General features: G+C 56.2%; 2 protein-coding genes across 3 annotated transcripts in view; one reads left to right on the top strand and one right to left on the bottom strand.

Moving 5' to 3' along the window:
• SLC43A1 (solute carrier family 43 member 1) overlaps positions 1-17,902 on the top strand; it is a 24,377-nt gene extending 6,475 nt beyond the window's left edge. For both annotated transcript variants that reach the window (XM_036426176.2, XM_036426173.2), the window contains 13 exons: positions 4,404-4,581; positions 4,694-4,749; positions 4,880-4,956; positions 7,841-7,933; positions 9,674-9,807; positions 10,709-10,869; positions 12,209-12,355; positions 12,448-12,483; positions 12,691-12,829; positions 13,774-13,915; positions 14,196-14,269; positions 16,087-16,210; positions 17,139-17,902. In XM_036426176.2, coding sequence (XP_036282069.1) covers positions 4,404-4,581; positions 4,694-4,749; positions 4,880-4,956; positions 7,841-7,933; positions 9,674-9,807; positions 10,709-10,869; positions 12,209-12,355; positions 12,448-12,483; positions 12,691-12,829; positions 13,774-13,915; positions 14,196-14,269; positions 16,087-16,210; positions 17,139-17,285 — 1,508 coding nt within the window. In that variant the 3' untranslated portion in view covers positions 17,286-17,902. The remainder of the gene's footprint in view (positions 1-4,403; positions 4,582-4,693; positions 4,750-4,879; positions 4,957-7,840; positions 7,934-9,673; positions 9,808-10,708; positions 10,870-12,208; positions 12,356-12,447; positions 12,484-12,690; positions 12,830-13,773; positions 13,916-14,195; positions 14,270-16,086; positions 16,211-17,138) is intronic.
• The window catches only part of RTN4RL2 (reticulon 4 receptor like 2), a 25,126-nt gene continuing 16,267 nt past the window's right edge, over positions 14,008-22,866 (bottom strand). The window contains exon 4 of the mRNA XM_045577467.1: positions 14,008-14,026. The gene's annotated coding sequence lies outside the window, so the exon portion shown is untranslated. The remainder of the gene's footprint in view (positions 14,027-22,866) is intronic.

Genomic DNA, 22,866 nt, shown 5'->3' with positions numbered 1-22,866 from the left:
GCTTCTCTCACTTTAATATTTTTCTCTGTCTTTCCCACTCTCAAAATCAAGGGAAAAATATTCTCAGGTGAGGGTAAAAATAAAATAATGAGGACTCAGAATTAGACAGGGACAGTTCAATTTGTCACACACTACTGTATATCCCACTTAAGAAAACAATGGCTTAAGTTAACTAAACAATTACTATTTGTTAGTTAGATCAATAGTCCTCACAACAGGTCTGTGATGTAGGTGGATGATGTGACGTATTATTAACCCGATTGATAGAAGAGAAAGCTGAAGCTCAGAGAGCTAAGTAACTTGCGTGAGGCCACACAGCTAATAAATAAGGAGCTCAGTGAGGATTCAGCCCCAGACCTGACTCCGGAGCCTTTATCCTAGGCCTCACAGAAATAGTGTGGACGGTTGTCCCCGATCTCCTTCAGCTTAGAGTCCTCCTTCCGGAGTTCAAGTATAGACAAGACAGCCAGGTAGAGCCCAGTCCTCTGGGAGTCTTGGTGAAAGTGACTGTGTCAACTGCAGGGAAGGGGAGCAGTGGGGTGAGGAAGTGCTCCCTATTTGGGAGAAAATGGGGTCACCTTGTGCCTGTTTGTGTGTGGGCATCTTCAGAGCCAGCCTCTCGGGTGCTGCCACCAGGACCCCCGTTTTGCAGGTGGAATAACAGAGCCTTGGGGTTACGGCAGCACAGCTCGAGGAGCCAGCAAGCCCCACTCTTGACTCCAGAGGCAGAATGTTTAATCTTGATCCTGTTTTCCACTGTTTTTCCAGGTCACTTGTAGTTCACCTTCACAAGAAAACAATTATTATTTCTGTGTGCCACACGTGTTGTTATTTACTTAGTCCTTCCTTTTAAACCAACCCACTTAAAAAAGCCTAATTTTAAAGGGCAATATGCCTGGAATCTTGGGTTTGATACTACTTACATGCCCATACATATCAAACACATTTCTAATATACGTATATGTACACATGTTTCTAACACACACATGTTCCTATACATACATATGTGTATTTGCATGTGGTAATACACGTGTGCTTTTGTTACTCATTCATATAGCTAATAACTCTGAAACATAAAACCCATTCCATGTGCCTCTTAAACCCCATCTGCTATGCATACCAACCCCAGGGAGGTACTGCTTTCCATGGCTTTTCTCAGCCTAACTCTAGCTCTAACTTAACGAGTATGTTTTCCCTGTCCCATTCCCCTCGCCTCACCTGACGTGTCTATGAAGTGGGGCAGTGGGGTTGCATTTCAAAGACCTCTTCTGTGGTCTTGGCCTGGGGAGAGATCTGAGAGGTCTTTGCATCTTGTCCTTGCTTCCCTCTTGCTTCAGAAGTCTGGTTCTCCCCAGCCACATCAAATGATGAGGTCTCGAGAACTAGCTTACGTTAGTCAGACTCACAAGAGGCTGATCGATAAGCTGGAGACACGCATGCATTAATGGACCTGGAGCTATTAGCCACTCACGGGGCTGGGATTCTGCAGCAGTGAGAGGACGATGTTACTTGGCAGCAGGCGCTTTGGCTGGGGGAACTAGCTAAGCCGTCCTCTTCAGGACAGAAAGGCCGGGTGGTGCAGTGGAAAGGCGCTGGCTCCGGAGATTGTCTTGACTTTGAACCTGAGCCTGCCTGTAAGCAGCTGTGAGGCTGTGAGGCCGTGAGCTCTGTTGTGAGGGTTAAGTGAGATACTCTATGAAGGAGCCTCACACAAAGCCCGTATTAATGAACGTAGAGCTAGTGGGACCGTTTGTGAGAGACGTGTCCTTTGACTGTCAAAGACTTAGGAGCAGGGACAGCGTCTAGTTCGGCAACCTCAAAGGCCAACAGAGGCCAACCAGTTAATCATTGGCAAATCGGGGCAGCTGTCAGGTGGCTCATGTCAGAGCTAAAAGTGAGCCAGGACTTGGGTGACTTCGAGAGGGCAAGCTCTGGTGAAGAGGGGTGGCCCCCATCTGGCCCAAACAATGGGCAGATCTGACTGCTTTACAGAGAAAGCAGACTTCCGGATTTTTATGTAATAACTCTTGGTTTTAAACTGGCACCCAGTTAAAATTTCCAAGCCAAGTGAAACTTGTGTGGGGGACATGGCTGGTCCCCTGTGTGCAGCTTCTAGCCTAAATGTCCTTTGCATTTCTTCCTGCTTTACAGTGTCCCAGTAGAGTGCCCAGCATACAGTAGATGTGCCCAATAAGTGAGTGTAGATCGAATACACGGGCGCAGACAAACCTGGTGGAGAAAGGAACAGGGATCATAAAGACCACAAAACCAAGGGGTCAGTCTGAACCCCGAAGGCTGGTTCCACCGAAGCCTCTTAAATGCTTCTTCCAGGGACCTAAGATCCTTTCTTCCCCAGCTTCCTCAGCCACTGGTATCTACTGATGGGAAACTCACCATGGTCCCAGCACTCATCATCTGAACGTTTTTTTTATGTACTTCCTTGTTATCACGCAGATACCGTAACCCTTCTGCCATCTGCAAGCCCTTCAAATGTCTGAAATCTGGGTCATTGACACCATTGCCAGCAGGTGTTCCCCCGCCCCTGCCCCCAGCATTCAGGCACTATCACATTCCTCCTAGCACAGCACCTGCCCATTCAAATCAGCGGCTACTTGTTGTTGTTTGTTTTTTTTTAATTAAATAAATTTTTATTGATTTTTTTTTACAGAGAGGAAGAGAGAGGGATAGAGAGTTAGAAACATCGATGAGAGAGAATCATCGATCAGCCTCCTCTTGCACACCCCCCACCCCCCTGGGGATGTGCCCGCAACCAAGGTACATGCCCTTGACCGGAATCGAACCTGGGACCTTTCCGTCCACAGGCCAACGCTCCATCCACTGAGCCAAACCGGTTTCGGCCCAGCGTCTACTTGTTTATTATCTGATAGAAGCCCCACAATTCTTCAGCACCTAGAGAAGTGGCTGACCACATCTGACCCTCGTAGGTGGGGGCACCGTCTCCTCGTCATCAGCCATTTCAGGAGCACCTGCTCTGGGCACAGGCCCTGTGCCTATGTCTCCTTCCACCCCCAAAGGGATCTCCTAAGGAGCCTGTGGGTTTGGCATTCTCTGCTCCCTTTGACAGGCGAGGAGCCTGGGGCACAAAGCGGAAGTTTCCTGCTAAGCCTGCACGGCGGGAAGGATGGTGGTGGGAATTCAGACCCTGGCCTGCCTGCCTTCCAGGTGCATCCTGAGGTTGCCCGTGGCCATGATGCCTAGGCAGCGGGTAGGCAGCGGAGCTGCCACCCCGTGGTTCACTGAGCACCGAGCGGAGGGAAAGCGCCCTCCTCCTCCACCACAAGCCGTTTTCCGTGAACTTGTCACAACTCCAAGTTGGCAGTTTACCTGGAGGACTTCTAAAGGGTATTGGAGGGCAGTGCCATGGGCCTCGTTCCGCGCTTCAGTTTTATCGCCCGGAGAACGGAGATACTTTATGAGCTGACTCACGGGGCTGTTGTAAGTTAATTCAGTGCCTTGTCGAGCACAATGCCTAGAACATAAAAGTGCTCTATAAACATTAGCTACTGTTCTACTCTAGCAGAATGTCATTTATGGGGAAAACTTCACCCAAGGTTTAAGCGAATTCTTGCTACGTCAGCTAAGCATCACTCACCGACTTTGTCTCAGATTCGAAGGTGTTTCCTGTTGGGGGTCTGCCCACCCTAAGCTCGGACTTCGAGTGAGGCTCACAACCTGGTGACTACTTGGATGTGCATGATCATGTCTGAGCGAGTAGAGGCCTCCAATTAGGTTAAGGTGACCAGACGTCCCGCTTTTGGCGGGACAGTCCCAATTTTTAACAATTTGTCCTGCGTCCTGCGGCGTTTTAAAATCAGGACTTTTTTATTTTTTATTTATTTTTATTTTTAAAAAAAATCTATTTTATTGATTTTTTACAGAGAGGAAGGGAGAGGGATAGAGAGCTAGAAACATCGATGAGAGAGAAACATCGATCAGCTGCCTCCTGCACAGTTCCCTCAGGGGATGTGCCTGCAACCAAGGTACATGCCCTTGACCAGAATCGAACCCGGGACCTTCCAGTCTGCAGGCCGACGCTCTATCCACTGAGCCAAACCGGTTCTGGCAAAAATCAGGACTTTTTTTAAAACACCGCGGGATGCGGGACCAATTGTTAAAAATCGTGACTGTCCCACCAAAAGCGGGACGTCTGGTCACCTTAAATTAGGTGTGTGACTCCCCTGAGTAAGATGCTAGCTGCTGCCATTTTTGGAGCTCCTTCCCCACCAGAGTAGATGTGTCTCTAGGCCACCCCCAGAGTCAGCTGGCTGGCAGTGAATTGGAGGCATGGGGTTTTAGCACAGGGCCCCCGATACCCTGGCTGCCCTCTCCTGCACCCATCTGCTCCTGCCGTTAGGTGCTGAGCCCTCCCCTCCCCTCCTCAGCCGAGAACATCACTAACATCACCCAGGATGCACAGCTCCAGTGGCCCAGCTGTGAGAGCCAGGAAAAGATGCTCAACCTGGGCTTCACCATCGGCTCCTTCGTGCTCAGTGCCACCACCCTGCCCCTGGGGATCTTCATGGACCGCTTTGGCCCCCGGCCCACCCGGCTGGTGGGCAGGTGAGGTGGCCGTGCCAGGCCTGGGGGAACTCGAGGGCAGGGACACTGGTGCTGCAGGGGGAGGGGAGGCTCAGTGTTCACAGTCTCCACTCTCCACCCCACATCTCCACAGCACCTGCTTCGCTGCATCCTGCACCCTCATGGCCCTGGCCTCTCGGGACACCCAAGGTGAGAGGTCTGGCCTCTGGTGCCCCCTCGAGGAAAGAATGAGCGGGGTGAAGGTGGATGTTTACCCCAGTGTCTGCCCTTGGCTCCCACAGCTCCCCAATGCCCTTACTCACCCCTCGCCTCTCCCCAGTTCTGTCTCCATTGATATTCCTGGCGCTGTCCCTGAATGGCTTTGGTGGAATCTGTCTAACGTTCTCTTCACTCACGGTGAGTATGACAGGCTTTGGCTTGTCAGCAGGGCACCCAGGAGTGGGTGGGGGTAGGAGTGAGTGAAGGTGAGAGGGGAGAGTGGATGCGGACGAAGTGTGTGTGTGTGTGTGTGTGTGTGTGTGTGTATGTCCAGCCCACACTGTCTGTAGAGCGTGTTCTAGGCACTGGGGCCGCAGCACAAACACATCTGAACTTCCTCAGCTTCCTGCAGCTTGCCTTGTGGGGTTGGGGGAACACAGCAGGTAAACAGACACATTGCATCTGCAGTCATCAGTGCTGGAAAGGGAGTAAGGGGTAATGTGATAGTGACAGGGAGGGGATAGCTTGGGACTGTATGCTTGTGCACTTGTGGTGCTCTTCCCCCAGGCAGGGCAGGCGAAGGCACAGGTATCTGTGCGTGTATCTGACCGAACCGTATGAAACTGCCAACCCTTGACCGTCCTCGGCCTACAAAAATGGCTTTAATCCCATGGATCCGTCTCTTAGGCATGAGTGTGTGTGTGTGTGTGTTGCGTGTGTGTTCCTTTAAGTGTGTCTGTTTGTGTTGTGGGTGAGTCTAGGGTTCAAGGCTTGTGAGCCTGTGGTGGGGGAAGCGGTTTCTGGCCGGGCCTGCCTCTGGCCGGGGCTGGTTGTTTATTTCGGATACGGGTTGCCTGACCACCAAAGGGGGTGTTTTTGGCTGAATTTCCCCTGTCGGGCCCTTCTTCATTCCAGCCTGGGACATTTCACAACTCTCTCTCTAAGGAAGCAAATCCCTCCTCCCCGCCCAGCTGCCCCGGCCCCTTCTCCGCGCTGTGCATCTTGGCTCAGGGCCCGCAGTCCCTTCTTCCCTGCCCGGCATGGTGCGGGGCGGGGGGCCTGCCCTTGGGCCCCGTCCCAGCCCGCCTAGGGGTCAGGTTTGGGGGGGCTCTGCCTGCAGATCGCAGCCCCCCTCCTCCTCCCCGGCCCCGCCCACTGATCTCCAGCCAATGGCAGGGCCCGGCCCCGGCCCCGCCCCCGGGCCTCCGCGGGCTCGGCTCGCGCCAGGACGGATCCGGCAGGACATCCAGTGCCGCCCGCGCGCGTCAGCCCGGGGTTAGCGGAGGCGCTGGCCCCGCGCCGGCCGGCCGCGCTGGGTGGAGGCAGCGCCCTGGGACCCTTGAGTTGGGGGGCAGGGTGGCGGGGCGGCGTCAAAAGCCGGGCTGTTCTCGCTCCTGGCACTTGCCCGGTGGCCTTGGCAGCGTGCCTGGCAGATACAGGTGCCAGGGAAACCTGGCGGCTCTCTTACCCTTTTCATAGCTGCCTGGAAGTTGTTGTTGTTGGTGGTGGTGGGGGGGGACTCAGTGCTCTGTGTTTATACACCTTCCTTTGCAGAGCTCCCTGGGCTTTGGTTTTCCACCTCTGGGGAGGGTGCGAGCCGCTGAGGCCCTCCCGCAGCTAGGGGATCTACTGACCTGGGGGGATGGCGGGGCCAGAGTGTACACAGAGGGCAGCATGACTTTGCCTTGCCCTACCCTGAGGGCCGGCGAGCAGAACACACAATCAGTTAATTCTCCACTGGTGGAAGCCCTGCCCACGTCAGAGCCACCTTCCTGGACACCTGGCCTCCCTCCGCCCCACCCTCGCCTCCTAGCCTATCCCAGGCTTGTCCCGGCTCACCTTCCTCTCCAGAGCTATTTGAGGTTCAGCAGAGACTGTGGGCTGGGACATTTGGGGCCACCGGGAAGGTGAAGGGGCACCATCTCGTGACAGAGCCAGCCATGGTCACAGCCTTGGGGTCTGGAATAAATAGAGCCCGAATGGCCAGACAAGGGACAAAGTCATTCACGTGCTCCGGGAACTGCAGTGCATTTCTTTCCCTCCCTGGGCCTGAACTTTCTCATCTGCCAAAGGAGTTGCACTTGATCAGTGTTTCGTTTTGTTTTTTTTAAAATTAATTTATTGTCTAATTACAGTTCATATACATTACTCTCAGGTGAACAACATAGTGATTTGACATTTATTATTATTTTTATTTTTTTAAATCTTCACTCGAGGATATTTTTTCCATTGATTTTTTTTTATTTTTATTAAATTTTTTTTTAAATTTTATTGATTTTTTTTACAGAGAGGAAGAGAGAGGGACAGAGAGTTAGAAACATCGATGAGAGAGAATCATCGATCAGCTGCCTCTTGCACACCCCCTACTGGGGATGTGCCCACAACCAAGGTACATGCCCTTGACCGGAATCGAACCCGGGACCTTTCAGTCCACAGGCCGATGCTCTATCCATTGAGCCAAACCGGTTTTGGCACCATTGATTTTTTTTTTAGAGAGAGTAGAAGAGAGTGGGAAAGACAGAGAGAAATATTGATGTGAGAGAAAAACATTGATTGGTTGCCTCCTGCACAAGCCCTCTTTCATCCTACAACGGAGCTATATGCCCTTGACCGGAATCAAACCTGGGACTCTTTGGTCTGCAGGCCGGTGCTGTATCTACTGAGTTAAACCAGCTAGGGGGGTGGTTTGACATTTACATACCTTACAGAGTAGGTCAATGCTTCTTAAACATTCATTTCATGGGTTATTAAGAGGCATCCCAGGATAAAGTGACTCCCTAAGCAACGAACTTGGGAAACCGTGGGGTTAAGCAAAATTGACAAAATTTCTCTGGGAAGGCACTTCTGGGAGTCTTTTAGATGCTAAAGTGCCTTGAGAGTCTGTGGGAGGGGGTAGAGCAGTTTCCAACATTGATTTGCCTTGTAACTTGTCTGTGGCGTCTCATGGGGCTGGTGTTTTTGGAGCTCGCGGTGAGGACACTGGGCTGGATGCTTCCAAGTTCCACAGGCGGGGCTGGGAAAGGGGAGGCCCGGGCGGATGTCAGGGTCTCCCCTGCTCACTAGCCTTGACCTCCTCCTGCAGCTGCCCAACATGTTTGGGAACCTGCGCTCCACCATCATGGCCCTCATGATCGGCTCCTACGCCTCTTCTGCCATCACGTTTCCAGTAATCAAGGTTTGGAACTGCCTGGGGTGCTTTCTTTTTGCCTTGATGTAAGAATTGGGTGGGGTTGGGTATGTATGCAGTGGCTAGTGTCTGGTGATCCAGTTCCTGCCAGTCAGTTCATACCACCTCCGGGAAAAGCACTGAGGCATCATGGGAAGAGTCCAGGTGCTGTTGCCCACCAGTGGGTCTGATTTCTCTGCTCCTTTCCTTTCCTGTGGCCCCGGTCCAGGCCACCACCCTCTCTCCTGGGCCAGAACAGGCTTTCTCAGCTGGTCTTCTGTCTCTGGCCACTTCCCTCTCCCATCTGTCATTCACACGACTTACGCGGAAGGATCTTAGATGGGGAACGCACTCACACACGCACTTGGCTTCACCTGCAGAATCAAGTCCAACCTGTTCACATACATTCAAGGCTCTTGGTTCTCTGGTCTCACTCGGTCTTTCCAGCCACATCTCCTTCCCACGCTCTGGAAAGACTTGGATGACTTGGCTTCAAGGTCACAAAGCTAGTCTGTTTTGTGACCTTGAACCCAAGGACAGATCCTAGACAGGGCAGCGAGTGGACCTAGAGCCAGAAGGCCCAGGTTTCGTTCTAGGCAAGTTTGGGGCCTCCTTTCTTCCTCTGATATCACATGGTAACAAAGCACCCTTTCCACTGGCCACAGTGTGCCCCTCCCATTCCACCGGGAGCAGTTAGTTTAGAAGGCCCCTGCCCTGCATCCCCAAAGGAGTTTGAGAGCGTGCACTGGTGGGATGGCTGCCAGTTGGTCAGGTAGCAGCAGGCATGGACGGTGGACCTTCTCCCTTTTCAGCTCAGACAGAGGGATGTGAGGAGCCAGGCCTGATCCCCACTCATTTGGGATGTGGCCCTTTGGAGCTCCGTGCTGCCTTCAGGGAAGAAAGAGCCCCAAGGCCCACGGAGCCCCCAGCGGGAGCCCGAGGAGAGGCCGGACATCAGTCATCCCAGGCAGAGGGTGGCTGAGAGGTCAGAGGAGAGACACAGCTCACATACCTGGCTTCCAGTCTATTCAGAACCTGCTTGTCGCGGGTCAGGAGGCCTTGGGCAGAGTATTGTACACACTCCCTCCCCCTCAGCGTCAGCACCTGTGAAAGGTGAGATAAGGCTTGTCAGCTTGGGTTTGTCTTTCCCCCGGGGAACAGGCCAGTGAGGGGCAGGAGAAGCATGGCGAGGCCCGATAAACCCAGAGCCATAATGCTCCTCTTTGGCACATAAAACGAGATGACATTTTTGTGCAAAGCAAACATGTATGGCGTCATAGGCAAAACGTATGTGTCTTTTTAAGATAATGATTGAGATTTCAAAGACATTCTGAGCCGTGGCTGGCAACCTCAGGACCTTGTGGGAACTTTTCACCCTGCTCCAGGGTGAAGCAGTGAAAAAGGAAGAGGGGGCCGGGGGGTGGCTTCTGGGCCTGACTCTTAACTTCCGACCTTGGTTTTCTTATCTACAAACAACGGGGTAGAAGAGACCTTCAGGACAGTCCTGATATTTAACAACTTGTCCTGCATCCCACGGCGTTTTAAAAAACTCCCGATTTTTGGAAAGAATCGGGACTTTTTTTTTTTAAATGCCGAGGGACGCGGGACAAATTGTTAAAAATTGGGACTGTCCCGCCAAAAGCGGGACGTCTGGTCACCTTAGCCTTGGAGGCCCGGGTTCTACCTCGGGCTGGCAGAGGGGTCCTGGTGCCTGGCGGCCTCCCCACGGGTCTGCTCCTCCTTCCACAGCTGATCTACGATGCCGGCGTGGCCTTCATGGTCATCATGTTCACCTGGTCGGGCCTGGCCTGCCTCATCTTTCTGAACTGTGCCCTCAACTGGCCCAGCGAATCCTTTCCCTCTCCTGAGGAAGGCAGCTACACGTGAGTGGCTCTGTGGCGGGGTGCTGGGGTGGCGGGGGGCCTCCCTCCTGCAGAGGAAGGCCAGGGGAGTGGAGGTGGGACGGAGACAATGAGCGGTGAAGTCAGAGAGACCTGGGTTTGCAAGTGGCCTGAGTTCCCCGAGTTCTGCTTTCTCGTTCTTACCTCGGGCCTGACCCTGCACACCCACAGGGGTTTGGAATACACCCGGCCTGTAGCAGGCAGTCCGAACCTGGGGACTGCTACTGCTATTATCCTTTCTGCATTTTGAGGGCAGGACCAGAGTAGGAGGGTGGCCCCAGGAATAACCAGTGGGACTCGGGAGGGGGATAGAAAGGAATCGAATACACCACCCTTCGTGGGGCAGCCTGAACGCCGGCCTTTCCCAACTTCCTGTCAGTTCCCCAGGGGATGTGTGTGTGTGTGTGTGTGTGTGTGTGTGTGTTGCTCCAAAACCAAGCACAGAGGGCGCCTGTTCAGCAGCTGGTCTTTATTGTGTGCCAGGCGCTGCGCTTAGCCCTCATGCCCTTCTCAAGCAGCCCCATGACCGTGGATTCTGCTATTAACAAAGTGGCTTTCCTAAGGGGCGGGGGTGAGCCAGGCTCTCTGACTCCAGTCTGAGTTCCTCACGCTGCCTCCCTAGTAACAACCCCAGTGGCAAAGGACTCATCCAGCCTTCCTTTATCGGGCACTACGCTGGTCCCTGGGCCAGGCTCCGATGGACTCGGCTGTGAACCCTGCACACATCTGAGGGAGCCAGCTCATCAGGGGGGCATGTCAGTGCTGGGCAAAAGGGGCGCTCAGCACCCCCGGGGATGCCTGGGGCACCCCCTGGAGGCAGGCTCTTGAGGGTGGGCTCTGCGGAGGGGCTGGTTACTACTTGCTCCGGCCTGGCTGCCGGCAGGAAGAAGATCAAGCTTACTGGGCTGGCCCTGGATCACAAGGTGACAGGGGACCGCTTCTACACCCATGTGGTCAATGTGGGCCAGCGGCTGAGCCAGAGGGCCCCCAGCATGGAGGAGGATGACATCTCCTCCCAGGACACTCGTGGAAAGCCTCGTGAGAGTGAGTATCTGGCCCGGGCGATAGCCTTAGGGACTGGGGAAGGCGGGTCCTCACACGTAGTGAGCACTCACACCGAGGGTTTCTCTCTCCCCTCTTCAGTTCTCACAGCACCACATGATAGAGGTGGGCAGTCCCCATTTACAGAATAGGGGGAGTGGGAATGGGGCTCGGAGAACTCTGGGAAGTTCAGATCCGGGGCTACCCTGCTGGATTCCTGGGGTAACGGAGAGGGGATGGGGCAGAGACTCCATCCAGGCCTGTGGGGTAACTGGTTTCAGCAGGGCTCCCTGCAACCTCTGAGCTTCTTGCATCAGGTGAGCTGGGCCTTCCAACACCTGTCTGGCTCGCGCCCCCTGCTGGCCGCAGGAGGAGCCGCAACCCGCCTTCTGTCTGGACCCCTTCCCTAGGTGTCAGTTCTATCAGTGGCAGGAGCACCAACCAACCTTGGAAATCAGATGAGGGTTTAAGTCCCGCTCCCCAGTCCCACGCCAAGTGACTTAGGTAGATCCCTTAACCCTGCTCTCACTCTCCTCATCTCTTTTTAAAAAAAACATATTTTATTGATTTTTTACAGAGAGGAAGGGAGAGGGACAGAGAGTTAGAAACATCAATGAGAGAAACACCAATCAGCTGCCTCCTGCACACCCCCTACTGGGAGTGTGCCAGCAACTAAGGTACATGCCCTTGACCAGAATCGAACCTGGGACCCTTCAGTCCACAGGCCAATGCTCTATCCACTGAGCTAAACCAGCTAGGGCACTCTCCTCATCTCTTAAACTAGCACTGACAGCACCCATCTCACAGGGGAGTTAGTGTGAGGATTGAATGAAGCCATGGACACGAAAGCCCTTTGGAAAAGGCAGAATGCTGTGCAGTTCCTAGGGAGGTATTCCTGTTGCTGGTTCTCCCATGGCTGAGTTATGGGTGTGAGCTGAGTTTGGCTTGTCCCATGAGCCTGGGCAAGTCAGTGGCCTCCCTGAGCCCCAGTCTCCCCACCTGTAACAAGTGGCAAAGGTAGGGGTGTTGCACAGTCGGACTAAATGGGATAATCCATGTTGAGTGTGTGGCACATAGTAAGTGTTAAATGCATAGTAGCTGGAGTAATTACTACACCAAGCACACGGTTTTACACCCAGAGATTGCTGAAAGTGTGCTGTTGAGATAGTTACAGAGCTGGGCAAGAACTTGGAGGCCAGAGTGTCTGCATCCTTGTTTTTGAAGAAACTGGCTTCTATCCCAAGGCACGCAGTGTCAGAGCCTTCATTAGAACTGCAGGAGCCAGGACACGGAGGGAAATGGGAGATGAGGGGCTCAGGGGTGCCCCCTGCTGTCTCTCCAGAGTCTGTCCCCTTCCGCAAGAGCCTCTGCTCCCCCATTTTCCTGTGGAGCCTCCTCACCATGGGCATGACCCAGCTGCGGGTCATCTTCTACATGGCCGCCATGAACAAGATGCTGGAGTTCATCGTGACCGGCGGCCAGGAGCATGGTGAGGTGCTGCTGAGCCCACTGGGGGGCCCAGGAGGGTCACCCTGGTTGAGCTCCTCTCACCCTGGCTTCTCCCTCTGCCGCCCCCAACAGAGACCGTCTCCCTGAAGCAAAGAGCGGAAGAGACAGGTAGGGGGACAAAAGCTGAGACCCTGGCCTGCACCCACCCTGCCACCGCCGCCCACCTGGCAGGGAGCCTGGACACCCCCTGCCAGATCTAAGAATGTGGGGCCAGAGGAAGGCTCTGTTGGCATTCCCTCTTCTCCGCTGGAAGTGGGGGGCTTCTGGCACCCCTCGTGCCAGCTCCTGACCCCGCTTCCTTCCCGTCCTGCCCAGTTGGGTTCTACTCCTCCGTCTTTGGGGCCATGCAGCTGCTGTGTCTACTCACCTGCCCTCTCATTGGCTACCTCATGGACTGGCGGATCAAGGACTGTGTGGACAGCCCCATGGAGGGCATGGCCCTCGACGATGCCAGGTGAGCAGCACAGCGATGACGACAGCAAGTGATCAGATGGAACTTCCATTTTCTATGTGCTTTTACTTTAAAAAAAAAAAAAAATTTTTTTTTTATTGATTTTTTTACAGAGAGGAAGGGAGAGGGATAGAGAGTTGATGAGAGAGAAACATCAATTCAGCTGCCTCCTATACGCCCCCTACTGGGGATGTGCCTGCAACCAAGGAACATGTCCTTGACGAGTTGAACCATCACTCCCATCATGCTCTGTTGGTCACACGGAGTAACTCTGTGCCGTGTGGGAGGACTGTATAGGGTGTGGAAACAGGCGGCGGGGGTTACTGGGGCCACTTGTTGGCCGGAGAGCACCGCTGGGTCCGAGGTCCGACTGCTGTTCTCTTTGTGTTCAGTCAGGGGTCTCCTGTGAGGTGGGGAGAGGGAGATGAGGAGAGAAGGTAGCTAAGGAGCAATCAGTGGCTTCCCTTCCCACCAGCGGTGCCCCGGCCCTGGCACCAGCCTTCTTCCTCTGCCCTCTGCCCCTGGGGGCCAGGGCCCATGAGCAGGGCCCTTCTGTATAGGACCAAATGCCAGCCTGCCTTCATCCCAGACTCCTGCCCTCTCCCCTGGGCCAGCCTTGGAGCCCTGACCCTGTGCAGAGAAGGGTTTGCTGGGCAGGCCGCTTGTCCAGGCTGATGGGCAGAGACACTTTCCTGACGAGAGACGGCGTGAGAGCTCCCCATTCTCCACCTTCCTTCCCATCCTTGAGTCTCAGATGTCAGTGTGCATGTGAAATGCGTGGGACCTGCATTGATGCTGGTGTAGTTGAGGTCCCAGTGATGCTGGTGTTCCTGATGGGGAGCCACAGGGGGGCACTTCGTGGCACTCCATGGCTTCCCAGGCTGAGCACCAGGGAGCTGCAGGGGGGTGGAGGCAGGGGCAGCGGCCAGTGACCCTGTTCTCGGCAGGGACGGGATTGCCACCAAGTCCGTGAGACCGCGCTACCGCAAGATCCAGAAGCTCACCAACGCCATCAACGCCTTCATGCTGACCAACATCCTGCTGGTGGTTTTTGGCATCACCTGCCTCATCAACAACTTACACCTCCAGGTACCTGCCTCCGCCACCCACTCTCCCTGTCTCTCAGGCTCCTCCAAAGGAACTGTTCCGGACGGTTCCCCCGGTGCCTGCTGTCCAGGAAAGGGGGCCTCCTCCTTCTCCGGATCTATTGCCTGGGTTTCCTGGGGAGCGTTGCCAGCAGGTTGGGTCATGAAGAGCGTCAGTATGTGTAGGCGGGTTCTGTGGGCTCCATTTCCCTCTTCCCACCGCCCGCCCTTCGCCCTGCCGGCACCGAGCCCTAAACCCGCTTTCCTCTCCCTCCTGGTTTCAGTTCGTGACCTTCGTACTGCACACCATCGTCCGAGGCTTCTACCACTCGGCCTGCGGCGGCCTCTACGCGGCAGTGTGAGTCAACCGGTCCCACCTGCCTTGCTGAGCTTCCCCTCATAAGCAGAGGGTCCCAGAGCAGAGAGGAAGGGGCCCCCGACAGCCCTTTAGGCACCGCTTCCAGCCCTCCCCAGCCTCCCTGGAATGCTGACCTGTCCGAGGAGGGGGTGCATGAGAGGATTGGTGGGGGTCTTGGGAGGCTGTCCTGTCCACTGCCCCCTCGAGCTCCACTAGTGACAGGGAGCTCACTTCCTCAGATGCAGCCCCCCCACCCCCCCACTGTCAGGAAGTCTCCCCTAGAGGAAGCTGCAGTACTTGGTTTGGTGACACGTGGGTCCTGTGTCTGCTCTCTGAAATGCTCCCCCAAGTGGCCTCTCTCCCCGTGCCAGCCCTGTAGAAATCTCCAGACCACAGTCTTGTTTGCCTTACAATGTTCCTGCTTCCTGTTGAAGGGCCCACTCCCTTCTTTCTCTTCCGATTCCCACTGTGTGTGCGACGACGGGGTAACAGAGGATGTCACAACAGCGGTGACAATATCCCTGCCGTTACTGAGCATGTGCTCCGTGGGGACACATTGGGGGACCCTTGACCGCACCCCTAAAACCTCACGCCGGCCGTCTCAGCTCCACACACACCCCCCCATTCCACACTGGCGCACATTAAAACTGTGGGGCCACTCTTGATGCTTCGTCCTCTCCCACCCCACGTCCCATCTAGCAACCATTCTGCCCGCTGCAGGACTGCATATCTCATAACCCTTCTGACCGGCCCCACCCCTGCACCCCGTCCTGGCTGCCCTCGCCTTCCCGCGTGCTATTTATAACGCAAGAGCCGGAGACACCTGTTGGGACATAAGTCTCTTCGTGGCACTCCATGGCTTCCCATCTTGTGTCACTCAGAGAAAACGCCGAAGGCTTTATCGTGGCTTAAAAGACCCCACAAGACCTGGCCCAGGGACCTCTCTGCCCTCTTCCTTGCCCTCCACCTATGGCCTCCGCAACCCTGGTGCCTCATAAACCCCAAGCACGTCTCAGAGCGTTCTTCCCCAGGGCACTCCGCTATCTCCTCTCCTCCAGCTCACCTCGCTGCCCTCGGGGGCACCTCCCTTGCCATCCTATCTGCCACCGCAGCCCCTGACACTCTCCCCGTCTCGGCTTACCTCCTCCCCTTGGCGCTTATCGCCGCTGGCACACGAGGCGGTTATCTCGCTCAGTGGGTGACTGCCACCCGCCCCACCAGAGGGCCACCGCCAGGAATCTTTGCGGGTCCGGTTCACGGCTGAATACCCACGCACCTAGTCGGCACCCGGCACATAGGAGCTCAGTACATCTTTGTAAAAAGCACAGACAAACAGCTCCGGGAGGCTAGGGTTCGCCCTGTGTGTAGAGGGGGAAGTGAGGCCCAGCGAGGTTGAGTGAATTGCAAAAAGAGGAGGTGTCAGAAGCCAGTTTGGTGGCCCTGAAGTCATGGCATAACACCCTCCAGGCCAGGGGCCAAAGAGCACATGCAAAGAGCATGAACTTTTTTTAATATATATTTCATTGATTTTTTTTTTTACAGAGAGGAAGGGAGAGGGATAGAGAGAAAAATTGACCAGCTGCCCCCTGCAAACTCCCCACTGGGGATGTGCCCGCAACCAAGGCACATGCCCCTGACCGGAATCGAACCTGGGACCCTCCAGTCCGCAGGCTGACGCTCTATCCACTGAGCCAAACTAGTTTGGCAAGAGCCTGAACTCTGCCTGGCAAACAGAGCGGTGTCTGGGGAAGGGGCCGGCAGGGCGCTGGGCAGGGGAGGGCCACAGGCCCTTCCCATTTGGCCCCTCTCGCTGACAGGTTCCCGTCCAACCACTTTGGGACGCTGACAGGCCTGCAGTCCCTCATCAGCGCCTTGTTCGCCCTGCTCCAGCAGCCGCTCTTCATCGTCATGGTGGGAGACTTGAAAGGAAACCCCTTCTGGGTGAGAACTGGGGGTGATGGGGGTGGGGGGAGCAGGAGCCCCCTTCCTGGGTGCAGCCCAGGAGCCGGGGGTGGGGGAGCTGGTGTGGGATAGAATCCTTCCGTCTTCTCGCCGCAGCCGGGAGGTGCCTTGGAAGTCTGTAATCTGGGGGTTCCCGAGCTGGCTGCCCGTCAGAACCCCTCGCAGAGTGTTAAGAACACAAATTCCCCCGCCTGCTGAATCAGCGGCGCTTGGCCTGGGCCCAGGAGTCTGTTTTGGATAAGCTCCCTGGTGACATGTGAAATGGCCCAGGACCGATCCCACCCAGGTCCACCCAGGCCAGGGACCCTCTCCTTTGTCAGGGGTCCCCTCGCCCCGTGACCCGTCCTGCCCACGGCAGCAGCAGACGGACATCTGCCCCCCCCCGAAAGCCTATCTCCCTGCCCGTGCACCACTCACTCCCATAAGCCCTTCTCCCGCAAAGACCATGACGTGACCACTACCATTCACAGCGCTCTCCGGGCGCTGAGCACACCGTGTGCTTTATCCCTGCATGTTGGCCGGGAGGGTGCTGAGGAGGAGGCACTCAGAGCCCAGAGCAATGCAGAGCGGGATGCAGAGCCAGTCGGGTCCACGCCCGCCCACGCTGGGCTGGACCTCCGAGCCTCCCATCCTCCAGGCTGAGCGCCCTGCTCCCTTTGCCCCCTGGGAGGCTCTGCTCACCACCCCAGAGACCCCTCTCAGTGTCCCCAGCGTGGGCGCTGGCGTCGGCCAGGGTGCAGCCCAGGCTCTCCACTTTGCAAGGCCGCTCGCCGTGAAGCGAGGCCCTGTTGGAACGGTGATGGAGCACCATGCGTTCTAGCTCCGTGTCATCCTGGCCTTCTCCTGCCTGTGGGAGGAGAGAGGGAGAATGGGAACCTGCCTGATTCTCTCTCTCTCTGCCCTCCAGGTGAACCTGGGCCTCCTGCTCTTCTCACTGCTGGGATTCCTGCTCCCTTCCTACCTCTTCTACTACCGAGCCCGGCTGCAGAGGGAGCACGCCTCCGGCTGGGAGGGCCCCCTGAAGCCGCTGAGCAGCCCCGAGGTGACGGCGTAGGCCTCCGCAGACAACGGACCCGGCGACGGGCAGCTGAGGCCTGAGAACCAAAGGGAATGCCTCGTGTGGCTTTTCTACCTGTGGCACACGCACAGCCTGGGGCCGTGGATTTATAAATACCAGGAGAAATTCTATTTTTGTAGGGACTTGCTAAAAGGGAAAAAAGAAAAAAAAAAATCCCTAAAAAAAAAAAAAAATCCCCAAAAGCCATGTGCCCTTGACTGAAGACTGAAGAAGGGGGCCTCTTCCTCCTGGACTGGGGGAGACCAAGGTGGGGGGCTGCCCTTTCTCTGGGCCTTCATCCTCCTAGTGCCTCCTGGGGGCTTGGGATCAGCAAACAGGCTACCCCCAAGTCCCACCAGCTGTGTCATGCCCAGAGGGTGCATGGAAGTGTGAAGTGTGTACATATGCATGTGTGCACGTGCGTGTGTGCACGTGTGTGTGTGTGTGTGGGGGGGTGTGTACCAACCTTCCCCTAAAGGAAGGGGCCTGAGGTGCTGGCTGTGTCCTGGAAGGGGTGTGTGTGGCGGTGAAGGCCCCTCCAGGGGCCGGAGGGCGGGTTCCCTCCCTGGTGCTGCTTTTTGCAGGTCTCAGAGGAAATAAAAAGGGAAGTGAGAGACTGGCTGGTGTGTGTGCCTATGTCTTCTCACCCCCCCACCCATCACCTCACCCAGGTTTGGCTGGGCATGAAGTAGGACACCTGGAGTTCCAGCCTGTCCACCTCTGGCTAGCTGGCTGGCTGACCTCCCTGCTCTCCCCCAGGCCCTGGCCTTAAGAGTCTGGATTCAGACCCTTCTCTCTCTACTCCTGCCCCCGCTTCCTGGGTTTGGGGTACATCCAGTGGGTCAGGGCAAGATGCTTTAGAACCGTGGTTGGCAAACTGCGGCTGGCGGGCCACATGCGGCCCTTTGGCCTTTTGAGTGTGGCTCCTCCACAAAATAGCACGGCCTGGGCGAGTCTGTTTTGAAAAAGTGGCGTTAGAAGAAGTTTAAGTTTAAAAAAATGGGCTCTCCAAAGAAGTTTCAGTCGCTGTATTGTTGATATTTGGCTCTGTTGACTAATGAGTTTGCTGGACCGGACCCCGCTGCTTCAGAAAGAATGGATGACTCTCACACTTTCCTGCCAAACCACCCCTGGGGGCCTGTTGAAAGCGACTTTTTAATAGTCTCCTAAGACGTCGTGGTGCAAATTTTGAGCTTCACGTTACACTCTATTGATACTTACTTTTAACATTAAAGTGAAGCTTTAAAATTCCCTGCAGCAAGGGAGGATACCATCTCTGATATTCTAAGATGTTTATCCGGCTGCTATACCGGTGTGGGCCCTAGGACATCAGTTCTAGAGGCTAGAATACGTCAGAATGGAGGGAGGGGGCAGGAAGGGGCACTAACTCGTGTTGATCTGCACGGGTATCTCATTTCATCCTCACTGCAGCCCCGCGGTCCTTAGCGCCATGCTGAAAGCTTAGGGCACAGGACCAGAGGACACAGCTGGTGGCAGTGGAGCTGAGCTTGGGACCAGGGCAGCCAGGGGCAGAAGGGAGAGCCAGGCTCTTCAGCTCAGCTCCCAGCTGTCCTCTCAGGCTGAGAGTGACCTCAAAGGCCCTACCCTCCTTCCCCCCTCAAAAAAAAAAAAAAAAAAAAGCTTGGAAAACCGCCAAATGTTAGAGCTGAGAAGACAGTATTACAGATAAGCCGCCCCTTGGTCTTAAACTCTTAATACAAAAAGACTCACCCACCCATTTTATAGAGGAAAAAAAAAAAAAAAACATGTCCAGAGAGAAGGGTCTGGAGACTTGGCAAAGTCACATAGCAGAGCAGAGCCCAGTCCCCCGGATTCTGACACGGCCCTTTTGGCAAAATACCAAATCAGAATCCGATGGCACCCACCCCCGGGTTGGGTGGGCTGCCAGAGTACCTGTCCGGGTGCCATGCACTTTCTGTCCCGGACCTTGACTCTCTGAGCCTGGAGTCGGTTGGATGGTGGAGGCTGATGGCCAGAGGTGAACGGCAGGGGGATCCCACGGATTCCGGGTAGCGGCGGCCCAGGACCCCAGAGCGTGCGCGGGGGGTACGCGGTGTGCCCAGCAGGCGGCGCTGCGTGGCAGCAGCCGGGACGAGGCGGAGGGGCGGGGGGAGGCGATCCGGGAAGGGAACCCGCGCCCTTGCACACGCTCGTGCTGCCCAGGAGTCTGCTCCCCTGGGTCTTGACCTTCAGCCCCACCCCGGCTTGCTCTGCCCTCCCCCGAGATCCCCCCACGCCCTCCCGACCCCCACCTTTTGCAGCGGGACCTCCAGCCCCTCCGACCCTGGAGCCCTAAGGAAGGAGGGGGTCTGGGCGCTGGTCCCTGCCGCGCTGCGGCCGGGGGGCAGGTGCCCGCAGAAACCCCGGCCTCCGGGGGAGGGAGTCTCCCCCACCCCCCAAACGGGGTGGGAGCTCGGGAGGGGGCTGGGCAGGGGCGGAAGCGAGCGGGAGCCGTGTTTGTCGCTGCGCCGCCGCCGAGTGGAACAGATGGCGGGGAGGGGAGAGGGTACGTGGCGGGGGGAGGAGGAGGGGTGCGGGGGCCGGCGGATGAGGAACCAAGAATTTCAGACGCCCCGAGTCTCCCGGGAGAAGCCCCCCTCCCCATCTCCTCCCGGAAAGAGGGAGGGAGAGGGGGGGCAGCGCCGGGCTTTCTCTCCGGGGGGCCTCGGCCTCTGGCCTGCCCCAGACCCTGCAGCGCCCCCGGCTCCCTGAGCTCCTCCTGCAACCGGCGCTGGCCAGGCCGGGGGTCAGGGCCCCCGGGAGCTGCCCGGGCTGTGCGGGTTAATGGGGCCGCACGCCGGGGGCCGGGGGCGGCGCGCGGAGGGCCGCTGAGCTCGGAGCGTGCTCGGGGATCTTAAAGAGCTGTCGGAAGGAGTGTTAATTGGAACTTTATGCAGATGAGCTGGGACGGGGTGGAGTGGAGCGGGAGGGAGGTCAGACGGCGCTGGACGGGAGCCAGCTCCGCGGGGAGGACCGCGGGGAGGATCTGGGGGCTCTGGTCGGAGAGGGGCAGGCGTGGATCCAGGGATCCGTGGGCATCACACCTCCGCGAGGGCGCTGGTCCTTGGAGTTGGGAGGGGTCTCCGTATCCCAGACCAGAAGTTCAGTCTCTCAGATTAGGGGGGGGGGGCAGAGAGAAGGAGGCCCCCACAAGTCTGTGTCCTCTGCGGCTGCTTGCTCTGGGTGTCACCTTCTCTACGCCCCCCATTCCCCCTCCGTCTCCGTGTCCCCTGCTCCCCATCGCTGGCATCACCCTCTCCAAACAGGAGTCTTGTCTGTAACTCCCATCAAGTCTGCGGGGAGGGGGGACGGGATCTAACATTTCTTCCTTTGCCTTCTCCAGTCTGCACCCCACCCACACCGACCACCCACACTTAAGGAAGTGTTTCTCAGCCTTTGGAGCGCTTCGGAACCCAACCGGCTTGTTGAAATGCAGATTCCAGGGCGGGTCTGAGGGCTCAGGAATCTGCATTTAGCAGCTTCCGACCCAAGTGTGATGTAAAAGCCCTTGGATTCCGAGGCTTAGAAACACTGTGCAGGGAAGCCGTGGGCTGGAAAGACGCAGCATGTTTCCTTCCACAGCCCTGCCCGCCTCTCCCGGTCCTTCCTCCGTGCTCCTGGCCTCACCCCTGCTCAGTGTGGCCATCTCTTCTGCTCCCTGATAGGACCAGGTGTGGAGAAGTCGCCAGGAAGGAGGGAAGGGAGGGAGGAGGAGGAAGAAGAGGAGGAGGAGAGAGAGTCTGCACCTAGCTCTTGTTTCTCTGAGCAGGGTCTTGCCCTTCCACTGTCTGCTGCCTGCTTCCTTCCCCTCGGCCTTCGCTTCTCCATTTTCCTCTCATGCCCACAGCCTTGCCTCTCTTCTCTTCCCTTCCTCCTCCTCACCCAAAGTTTCTAGCAAGGCCAAAGGGTCCTGGGATGGGCAGTTTGGATCTTAGCGGGGAATGGCAGAGCCAACCAAGCTCTCCTCTCCCCTCCCCCCTCCCCGCCAAAGGAAAGAGGTAGAGGCACTCTGGGGTTGGAAAAACTCAGGAGGAGGGAGGCGGGAGGAAAGATAATAACATCGAACATGTAGGTCACCTTTCCATGGGCTATACACTTACTTAACACAGCAACCCGATTTAGACAGGCACTATGGCTCCCAGGTTACAAATTATAGAAGAGCACACGAAAACAGGAAACACAAGGGATGCTCAGAGTGGTTAAGTAATTCCCCCAAGGTCACACAGTAAGTGGGAGAATAACTAGGTTAGCCACCTTTTTGCTTGCCCAGAATCCTGCCTGCAGAGGCTGCTGGGTAAGCTGTCCCAGACCTGCCCTCCTGCCCCTCCCCCAGGGGCAGTGGATTGGGAAGGGCATCATGACCAGAGATGAAAGGAGATGCTCAGGTTTCGGAACATCTGACAGGTCTGGCTGGAAGCATTAAAAATTCATGCGGAAACTTGACCCCCGCTGGACCTTGGGCCTGCCACCTGGACTGTCCCTGGCGTTGCGTTCTCCCAGAGCCTGATGGGCGAATTTCCCTTCAGCAGGGGGGCCTGGGAGCCCCAAGTCTTTGTATTCCCCAGGAGGGGGGTTCTCTCATGGATCACGGACTCAACTCGGGAGCCAGCAGCTCAGAAAGCAGCTCGGAGAACCCTGCTCCCACTCCCGGTGTAAGAACCTTAGAGGCTTAAGGGCTTATAAAGCTTGTCATCTGGCGGCCTTCTATTCCTCTCCCCAGATAGATGGATGCTCACCCTCAGTTCAGGATACTGAAGCCTGGCTGTGATTCCCCCAGTGGCCAGTAGGAGGCAGCCATCTGCTTGGAGGCAGCCTGAGCCTGAGCCTGTACCTGCAGCTTTGAAGGACAGTAAAAGAATCCCTATGGATAAGGTTAGAGAGGGGCCGCTTTGGCCTTGGGGAAGGGCTTTGGAGTGGGCACCCGAGGAGAGTGAGAGAGGGTTCCTACTTTGGGGGAGATTGAGGGACCTAAGAGGGAGTTCAAGGTCAGTTATAGGTCTCAAGTGCATAATAATTGATGGCCAAACATGACGCAATCATTCTGGCTGGAGGTTTGGGACATGGCCATGAGACAAAGCTAGACAGGCTACTGGTACCAGACTCCGAAGGATCCTGGATGCTTTGCTAAGGTGTTTTACCTTCAACCTGTAGGCAATAGGGAGTCATTGTAGGTTCCTGAGCGACACAGGGACATAATGCACATTTCAGTGAGCCTGAATCTGGCCACCATGGGCAGGCTGGTGGGAGGGAGAGAGAAACTGAATGTAGGAAAACTGGAGAGGAGGTTGCTGCTATTTTCTCCTGCATTTCTAGGCATGAGGTAATGAAGAGATGGAGAAGGGAGGTGGCAGGGAGAATGGAAAGGGAGGGATAGACTGGGGCTGCAGAGGGACCGGGTGAGGCGAGATAAGAGATTAGAGAAGGCAGGAGATAACTCCATGTAGGCTGGGTGTCAGGAAGGCAGGAGAACACAGAAGGTGGGCACACCCACAGAATGGGGTAGGTGAATGCGTTCTGTTTCTTTTATGCTGTGGAGTCTTGGACAAGTCCCTTCTCT

This window comes from Pipistrellus kuhlii, unplaced genomic scaffold (assembly GCF_014108245.1).
Source record: "Pipistrellus kuhlii isolate mPipKuh1 unplaced genomic scaffold, mPipKuh1.p scaffold_m20_p_9, whole genome shotgun sequence".
Taxonomy (NCBI): Eukaryota; Metazoa; Chordata; class Mammalia; order Chiroptera; family Vespertilionidae; genus Pipistrellus; species Pipistrellus kuhlii.
Note: the sequence above shows the minus strand (reverse complement) of the source record. Positions and strands in the feature narration are given on the sequence as shown.